This window comes from Rhincodon typus, chromosome 17 (assembly GCF_021869965.1).
Source record: "Rhincodon typus isolate 14 chromosome 17, sRhiTyp1.1, whole genome shotgun sequence".
Classification (NCBI taxonomy): Eukaryota; Metazoa; Chordata; class Chondrichthyes; order Orectolobiformes; family Rhincodontidae; genus Rhincodon; species Rhincodon typus.
In genome coordinates this window covers 22,165,754-22,176,000 of record NC_063348.1, presented here as the reverse complement: position 1 = coordinate 22,176,000, position 10,247 = coordinate 22,165,754, and the positions used below count along the sequence as shown (strand labels likewise).

At 40.0% G+C, this 10,247-nt stretch overlaps 1 protein-coding gene across 1 annotated transcript in view; it reads right to left on the bottom strand.

Annotated features, from left to right (window-relative positions):
* The window catches only part of ctsd (cathepsin D), a 30,587-nt gene that overhangs the window by 11,561 nt on the left and 8,779 nt on the right, over positions 1 to 10,247 (bottom strand). Inside the window, exon 2 of the mRNA XM_020512699.2 lies at positions 8,379 to 8,535. Within this exon, the coding sequence (XP_020368288.2) occupies positions 8,379 to 8,535 (157 nt within the window). The remainder of the gene's footprint in view (positions 1 to 8,378; positions 8,536 to 10,247) is intronic.

Genomic DNA, 10,247 nt, shown 5'->3' with positions numbered 1-10,247 from the left:
GGAGCATTTTTCTCAAATGGGGAAAAATATGGGGGAAAATACTTCTTAAACACATACAGTGTCAAAGGCATGGCTCAAAGAGTGCCTCAAAACATAAATGCACTGATCTAAGGTTGTATTGAACAGATTCCCTGTTGGGTCAAAAAGTGGGTGGGGGGAATTTGCATAATAATAGCTGATTGCTTCGTAATGCTAGAGAATAATAAACTGCACTAAAATAGACATTTCCTCCCCATTGTATGCTACTGATAATAGGGACTTATAATTATTCAAGACTTATGCTAATCATGACATTTGAGCGACAGAGAAAAATTGAGCCCAAACCTTCAGGAAGTGGAAAAACCTAGGTCACTAAGTAAAGCAGGAATTGGGTCATCTGCTCCTGATACAGGGACAAAAGCACCCTTAAACAGTGCTTACCAAGGGGTGTATTCAAAACGTAGTGGTTTTGTATTTGAATGGTCAGTTCAAAAAAATCTACATTACATACTGCTATTCGTCCCATTCAAAAGCCATTATACAGACAGCCTACCTGAAAGTTTCAGGTTCTCCGCTCACTACAATCGTGCTGTGTCACTGCATATCCACAACAATGGGTACACGCTCAATGAGTATTCCTACCTCCACAATTAGCAGCCACACTTCCAGAATCTAAACTTGTGCTTTCAAACATCCCCTATTGGTCAGTTTATGCAGAATCGGTGTTAGCACTCCCTTTCCAGCATCACATTCCTCAGAATGCCCATTCTCAATGCCTTTCATAAAAGAACTACTGCCCCAAATCCAATGCCCTTTTGGCATTTTTCAAATCCTTGAATGGATACTGACTTTCAAAATTCTTGCTTCGTTTTCCTGCAATGCTGATGGATTCTCCCATTTCTTGCTTTCAGAAACCCCAATTGAGGTAGATGGCTGGCGTGCACAATAAAATTATGGCCACGAGGGAACCAACAAGTCATTTCAACTAGTAGGAACCACATCAGGGACATCACATATGGCTCGTGCTTTGCTTTTCAGGTTAAGCTATTAACAACTCCAAAAACAATTGGAAACTGGAAGTGAATCAAAACACATACTATGATCTCTGGTGGCATGAATCTATTTACTCCCGAGGTTATAAGAAAAATGGTTTAGCTTCAGGTTCGTGTGTCAATATGAAATATTTCATGAACTATTACAAGATAAAATTCTGATTGCATGAATCCATTGATCCATTAGCAGCTGGATACTGTACCACTAGGTGCTTAACATCATTAGCTTGCAGACTAAGGAGATACCATCTACCTGTAAAAAGCATCAAATGCACAATTGCAAACAATATCTCAAATACAATTATGACCTGAACAGATGCCCACATTTAGTACAAAATACATCCATTTTACTCATTCTACTTTTCTATGAAAAAAAGACCTTGCTCATGATATTTATGTTAAAGATGTGTGCACTCAGAGTACTCTTAGCCAGTCACTGGTCATACCCAAACCAATGGGGTACCCAAAAAAATCAAGCTCTGGTCCTATGCATCAGCAAAATAGATGGACAATCGTGAATTGTGGAGCCTTCCCTCCCAAAACAGACTTAGTTAGGGGAAGTGGTTCTGTCCATTTCCTGCACAAACTGCAATAAAAATCCAGATGTTATAAACTGTAAAACTACTGATGAGCTAACAACTCCCCCAGAATGTGGAAACAAGGTGAACCTTGTTCAATCACCCTTTGGGAGTGGGATTTTGAAAAACTCATTTAGCGTAGGAACCCATTTTTGGGAGTAGATGATTTTTGCAAGTTTTAAACTCAAGAGCTTTAGCCTCCAACAGATTAAATAAGGAATTGCTTTTATTCAGAAAAGGGAAAATAGGAAGTTAATTCAAGCTGCCACCGATTTATCCTTAAAATACAATATTGTAAAAATAACTACAGCATAAAACAAAAACTAGAGGACAGTGATGAGTAAAAATATTTAGGTGAAAAAGTAAATTGATTATCCTATTTTAAGTGCTGGCAATTTGCAACAATGAACTATTTTTAATTGACCAGCATGTAACTTTTGAAGTAGTAATGTGACTGTAGCATGCTTAACCCAGTTATCCATCTGGGTTTCATGTTTTGTTACTGAAACAATCAATGGCAAGTCCTATTCCCTTGGAATCTATCTTCTATTTGATTCCACTCAAGTACAAACTAGCCCATCAGGAGCCACACGTGCACACAGTCCTCATTGAGCACCTCCAACATCATGCTGCACTTCTAATTTTGGAAGCAGAAATTTCCTTCAAAACAAGTAGCAAAGGAAGACTGAAACCCTTGTATATTAGCCCCCTCCACATCACTATTCCTGGTAACTGCCTCAACTTGAATAAAGCCTTTATACAAAAATATTTGTGCCTGTCTGACGCTACCGCGAGATTCTTCTGATCGCAACTCAGCAGAGCAAGTCCATCTACTTCCACCTCCATAATATCACTTGATACCAAAATTTCCAAATCTCTCCTGCTGTTGCCTCAGATTTAATTATGCCAGTGCCTTCCTTGCTGGCCTCCCATCTATCAAACTGCAAACTTGCGCTCAACCAAAACTCTGCTACCCATCTCAATTCATTCACCAACACTCAGTACCTTTTCTTTCATTCCTAAATGGGACGTAGGGGTCACTGGCTAGGCCAGAGTTTATTGCCTATCTCTAGTAGCCCAGGAGATATTGGTAGTGAATTGCCTTCGTGAGGTGCAGAAGTGCACATGCTGCAGTAGGGGAATTCTAGGATTTTGACCTGGTGACAATATTGTTGCAAGTCAGTCAGAAAAACACCCTCACTTCTGTGATGGGAGGGAAGGTCACTGATAAAACAGCTGAAGATGGCCAGGCCTAGGATGCTACCCTGAGGAACTCAGGGGTTCTTGCAGCATAGTGGCAGTGTCCTTACCTCTGAGCCAGGAGACCAGCATTCAAGTCTCACCTCAGCCAGAGGTGTGTCATACCATCTCTGAACAGCTTGTGTAGAAAATACAGCCATAGAGCATGCAAACAGACTTTTTGGACCAACTAGTCCAAGGTGACCATGTCCCCAAACTAAAATAGTCTCACTTGCCTGCATTTGCCCCATATCCCTCCTTTTTGTGTACTTATCCAAATGTCTTTTCAATGTTCTAACTGTACTTTCATCCATTACTTCCACTGGCAGTTCATTCCACACAAACTATTGTTTAAAAAAGTCACCTCTCAGTTCCTTTTGAAGTTTCTCTCTCACCTTAAAAATTTGCCCCCTGGTTTTAAACTCCCCCATCCTGGGGAAAAGGCCCTTGGCTATTCACCTAATCTATGCCCCTTGATTTTATAAACTACTAAGGGCACCCCTCAACCTCCTATGCTCCAATGGAAAAAAAAACAAAACAAAAAAAAAAAAATAAAATAAAGAGTCCCTGCTTATCCAGCCTCTCCTTACAACTCCAACCCTCCATTCCCAGCAACATCCTGGCAAGTCTTTTCTGAACTCTCTCTAATAATATCCTTCCTATAGCATGGGGACCAGAACTGTACACAGTACTCCAGAAGAGGCCTCACCAACATCCTGTACAACCTCAACACAACATCCCAACTCCTATACTCAGTCATTTTAGCCACCCTGTCTACTGGCGACATGAATTTCAAATAATAAATGTACCAGAATCCCTAGGTCTCTACAACACTACCCAGGCCCTGTCCTTGTTTGTTTTACCAAAACGATATCCAGATTAAACTCCTTCTGCTACTCCTCAGCCGATTTGGGTCAATCGATTTTGTAATCTTAGATAACCTTCTTCACTGTCCACTATACCATCAATTTGCATGTCACAAATATTAACCATGCCTCCTTTATTCTCATTCAAATCATTTATATAAATAACAAAAGTTGACCCAACAGCGATCCAGAGATGACTGGCCTCCAACCTCCATAGCCATCTTCCTTTGTGTTAGTTCTGACACTGAACAAGCCAAGAGTTTCCTCTTCCAAGCCCAACTTTCATTGATTTACTAGGGTTTCTTTATACCGTGTGGCCCTTGTAGAACCCGAACGGACTGCCCAAATAGATTATTACCAAGCAAGTGCCATCTGATAGCATTGTCGATGACCCTTTCATCACTTTTCTGAAGGCTCAGAGCAGACCGGTAGGATTGTAAGAACACAGGTTTGATTTATTGTTTTTTTTTGAGCACAGGAGATATTGAATAATTTTCAGTTAAATTCTGAACGGTAGATGTTGTAGCTGTTCAGGAAACAGCTGGTTAGCTATATTGCTAGTTCTGCAGCCGTCAATCTATAGTCTCAAATTTTAGAAATCCTTACTATTCAAATCCATCCTTGTGCTCACCCACAGCACATCTGGAGCCTCAACGATCACAAAGGTCTCTGTAGCCATTTAGTTTCTTGCACTTTCAATTTTTCAATTCACTATCATTAGCTTTTAGCTGTCTAGGCTCCCAGCTCTGGAATTCTCTCCCTAAATCTATCCACTGCGTTCTCTTGCTGTCTCCTCTTAAAACAAGTTTGTTAATCCTTGCCCCTGATCAAGCTTTTGCTCATTTGAGATTCTGTGTAGCTCAATATCAAAATTTTTAAAAAAAGTTTAAAAAAATTGGTTTCTGTCTTGCTAAATGCCTTGAAAGATTGCACCATTAAGATTCTTTATTTTTAAAGATCTTAAAAAGTGATTGTAACACCTAGCAGTCATGAGGTTAGCATCTGACAATTAGCCTACTCATCACTTGCATCAGAAATAGACTAGGCTGTCCAAAATGCAGACAGAAATTAGAACTATAATTTGCTCCACTGTACCTACATTGATCAATTTTTTTTTAAGAAAGTAGTGTTTTTTTCTCAAACATAACTGCAACAATTTCACAGCTTGCAGAGGACAGTGCAGCAGGATGTTTACTTTGAATACTAAGAGAGACTAGCACAATCTACAGAGAGTTGTTGAAGAAAAGTACAGTGAACTTTTAATAATACTTGCATTCAGTTTCAAAAGTTGGAATGCTGATTTTAATTTGACTTCAACTTAGCATTTTGTAGCATGCACTAGAAATACATTTCCCTCAACTAGACAACACCTTTGCCAACACTTGCAGGTCAGAATTTGTCTGACTTTGGAGGTGGCAAAAAAGGAGAAAGAATGGAGGGGTTAGTCCTGGAGAAATGCCAACACTAAATCTAACATTGTCATCTCAGAGTGAGAAATGCATGTGGAATTCTTGACTTTCAACAACTAATGCTCTTAAGGGCCTCAAGTCTGAGCAGCCCCCAACTACTGGATTTCCTGGCAGGCTCGATGAAAAACACCAGGGTGGCCCCAAACTCAGGCCTGAGACATGGATGGGGGAAAAGCTTTGTAAATCAATCTTTCTGCAAGAGACAAAAGAAAACTACTCATCTTCTCACCACTGGATCCCCTGAAGTCCAGGCCAAGTGATGAACTTTAGGATCAAGAAGCTACCTACCTCAAATTGACCAACATCTTCCAGGAAGGCAGGGCTCCACTAGAGGTATTTGACAGGTTGAGAAGTTAGCTAGTCAGCTCGTAAACTCGTAAACAAGGAGGCTAGCTCCTGATTTGGTGAGCCATTCCTGATATTAGGCATGGAGAGTCTTTTAAACACTGCACGCCTGGCCCTATGTTTAGGCGATGAATTGGAGAACTGAAATTACAGTTATCATAGATGAGCACGCACAGCGATTTGCGCTTACACTAACTAGTCAAGCTAACAGCACATTCATTCTGGAGTCAACAGATTATATTCCAACTTGAGATATGCACTCAACCTGTGACACTTGTTTCAGAGAATTTCTGTTGTATGTTACATTGTTAAAGCTTTTGGATGAGATGTTAAATATGCTTCTCATGCAAAATAATCCTGAAGTTTATCTGAGGTCGTCATGTTTCTCAGCCTAATAGTCCTCTCAGGGAAAAAAAAACATAATCTTAGTTGGGCATTTGCTAAGCACATTGAGATAACAAGGTGTAGAGTTGGATGAACACAGCAGGCCAGGCAGCATCAGAGGAGCAGGAAAGCTAACGTTTCGGGTCTGGACCGGAGTCTGTAGTATTGCAAGCTGTGTGTATCTGCACAGATACTGCTCGAGGCCACTTATGTCTTTTCACCAAGTAAGGTTTTACAACACTGTACTATAAAAACTCTTAGGTCTGCATATTGCAGGTCACCAAATACTCCTCTCCTGGTCTATGTCAAAGTCCCCCGCTCTGCACATATGCATTCTAGACTGGTGTCCTCTGTCTTCCTGCAATTTATAATCTGATTGTATGAATCTCATGAGACATGTTGCATCTTTGTTATGCTGCGTACAATCTTCTGAAGGGCTCTTGCGGTACAGTGGTAATGTCCCTACCTCAAAACCAGGGAGGCCCAAGTTCAATCCTCTGAGCTCCAGAGGTGTGTGATAACACTTGAACAAGCTGATTAAAAAAGTAATCTTGCGTTGCAAAAAAATGAGAGACAGACAGACTTTTACAAGTTACGTGGGATATTGTAACAATGCTGCTATTATAACTCCAATGATACTAGACTGCAAGACCTGAAAAATGGTCCCAGACAAAATGGGTTTCAACAGGTAATGTTACTACAATTTTATTTTCAGTCAGGCTTGCCAATTCTCTCAGAACACTGTAATCTTGGAGCCTCAGGTAGGGGTGGGCAAGTACTTGGAAATTCAGGCAATAAATTTGTTTACTTTTACATTTAAGACACAGCTTACTAACATAATTCTTCTTCATATTTGATGGAGTCTTAAACTCATTTTTGCAGCATTTATGATAAATTCTCATTTGTCTGGGGAAAAAAAAAGTTTCTCCTTTGTCTGCCCCTCTTTTGCTCAGCATGACCCTTCTCAATCTCACGTTTCTTTTACCGTCTTTAAAATTTGTTACCATTGCTCTCCTTCTCAGTTTCCATTCCTTCCACTTTTCTTTAATGCACTTATCTTCACATTTTTCTCATAACACCAATTCCCACCCATGCACCACCCCACCTCCCCACTTTAACCTGACCTCCTTTCTAATTTGAAAGTGAATGATGCTGCTTGATAGGGCAACAGCTTTGAAACTTCAGTAATGCCATTGGCAGAGATAAGTGCACAATGAGACAGATCAGACATCCATGAAGCTAGTGGACTCAAAATGCAATGCAAGATCATTCTGCCATTGGCAAAATGCTAATCCCTGAAAAATAGCTTATAGTTGCACACTTTCCAAGGCAAATAAGCTGCCTATCTTAATCCACTGATGAGAAACAGCAATTGGGATGCTGCCAAAACATGGTAGCCCATTTTGCTGGCCCTTTGAACAATACCAAAAACTAAGCATGATATTCAAGACAAATCTCTTCAGCTCTGCCCATACCACACACTGCAGAGCCAATATTCAAATTTGGATGCTAGTCTCGAGTTGGAGGCACTGGGTACACAGTCCTACTATTAAATGAGTCCACATGAAATACTGACAGCAAAGCTTGGCAATGTTGTAATGGAAGAGCCTATTGGAGGCACAATGATATGTTTCTCTACATCACAAGGTAAACTGATATTCTACCACAATTCTCAGGTTTAAAATAATACAAAATTTGTTACACCAACTAGATGCACTTGGATCCGATCTCAGCCGTGACAAAGCCTAGAATCCTTCTCAATCTAGCAAAATCATTTGACCATGAACAACACATTTGTGCAGAGATGTAGACAGGACTAGGTTTAGTTTTCAACAACGGTCATCAAATAACTCATCATTTTAAGTCAACATAGAAAGCCTAGCACTGGCATCCTTAAGGAAATTTATTTGTTCTGCTCAGTTCAGCAACACATTACATGACCACCACACAATTGTTTTGACCAGGCTGAAGAAGTGATTTTATTTGCATGCGAGAGAATATATGAAAAATAACTCATTTTAAACAAAATAAACATTAAAACATGCTGCATTTTGTTCTTTAAGTGGATAATTTAACTTGTGCAATACTTATTGTCCATCATCCTCTTTCATTTAGAAGAGGAGGATAAAGGTAAATAAGTTTAGGACAACAAAAATGGTCAGCTGGAGTTTTTTTTAAGCCAACAACCGTGCTTCAAGTTACTGCAGTACAAAATTCTGCAGTGAAGGCTGTAGAAAGACCAAAAATTGGTTGTGATCACAACCTTTCAGGATTCAATTAGAGTGTTAATAATAAATTGCAAAAACTAAACTACAAAAATTCCAAGTCATGCAAGTTGGCAGGTAAAACTTCAGTTGAGCCCTGTTGCAAGAGCTGTGTCCAGTAACTGCTACTGTTCTGTCATTTACCCAATTTCACATCCGAAATGACATTCCCTTTTGTATTAACATTAGAAGCTATACTCACATCCAGGTAGTTTTTCAGCGTTTCTGGAGTGGGCCCCTTGCTTTGTGGGGAGCCCAAATTGTATTTGCTGGATTGGTCTCCTGCAACAAGTTCCTCGATGCTGTTTGCAGAATCAGAGAAGGTTTGTCGAATGGAGCGAAATTTTCTCAAAGGAATTCTGTAAATGAAAACAAAATTTTGATAACATTCTCCCTGCCCCTTAGAGTTCAAGCATTTTCAGAGACCAGGCCTGGAGGTTCCAAAACTGTTGCATCATTGCAAGTCACTGATCTAAATCATCAAATGCTCAGTTAGGAAATAACAAAATGGATGATCTTGTAGATAAAAGCCACGTCACTTCATCCAAGAGAAGTAACAGACCAAAGCTGGTTCAAACAACTGAAAAGATCTTTCACCTGCACAATATCCCATTTCTTGTATTTTCAAGAACAAAAAAAATTACAAGCAGTTAATTTGGAAATAATGGAACATTTGGCCAGCCAACAACATTAAGTCTTTCCCCATCATTGTTAATCAAATATACATTAAAACATGGCCATTTGGTCCATCAGGTCCACACTGGCCCTCTGAAGAACAGCCCACCCACCTACCCTATCTCTTTCACCACACATCCTGGGACAATATGGGGCAATTTAGCATGGCCAATCCACCCAACCTGCTCATCTTCAGACTGTGGGAGGAAACCAGAGCAGCTGGAGGAAATCCGTGCAGACACGGGGAGAATGTCTGTGTGGAGTTTGCACAGTTGCCCGAGGGTGGAATTTCAGTACTAGTGCCTGAAAGATGAATGCACACTTTAGTAGGCCCTTCCTGTTCTTTGAATAGTAGCGCAAGATTGTTTTACATTCAAATCTACCTATGCAGTGGGGAGGAGGATGGAGGTTACTTGAATAATCTCTGAAACTACTTGAATAAACATTTTACTGAGAGAACAATTACAGAGGCAATGAAGTTTGCCCAAAAAAAAGGATTAAATTACAAAACTCAAACCTGTTATAGGGCTGAAACTCTCAAAGCGTTCCTAACTCAATAACACTTAAAAAGCTACAGGAGATTACATAATACAAGAAAAGAATCTTAACAACTACCTCTAATCAAACTTAGAACAAATATTTAAATTTAATCTAGATGGAGAGCAGAGGGCTGACGTTAAGAAGAACGTGTCAAAAGCAAATATGTCAGTCGTCTTGCTGTTTATAACAACAGATCTTTTGTTGGAGTTATGGCAGGTCACACACCGTTGTCAAGGCCAGAAGGTCAGTGGAAGGGAATTTAAAATTAGAATTGCTTTTCCCCTCTTAAACCAGAGATGGTGAGATATTGTTCCATTTAATCGCCTCCCTTCTTCCACCACACTCCCCTCCCCCGCCCCCATAGTCCTTCAATGAGATAGGCCAAGGTGTTCCTAAACCCTGGTTTCTGAATTCCTATTTCAAATAAAGCAAAAACCTTCAAATCAAGGATAGGGCTTATTAGCAAAACATCAAAAATGCAGTAAAACTGCATTTGCTATTTTATCAAAACTTTATGGAGCTCAGTGTCCAATTATATTTTCCTCCACAAGCCAGGCCCAATTGAATTCCTTCTTGCATAAGGATAGGCTTTTATCCAGCCAGCAACCTGGAGACAGATGTAAGGTCGAAGGCAGACTGTCAACTCAGCCTGGAGCCCTGCACTCTCTATGGAGGTCAAGCAGCAACTGATAAAATCCCAGAATTATAAACTAAAACAATGCTCAAGTTCATTCTTGTGTTGAAAATAATTATTTTGAGGGCCCAAGTCAAGAAAAAGGAGGAAGCATATGTCAGGTATAGACAGCAGGGATCGAGTAAATCCCTGGAAACATATGAAGGCAGTAGGAGTATTCTT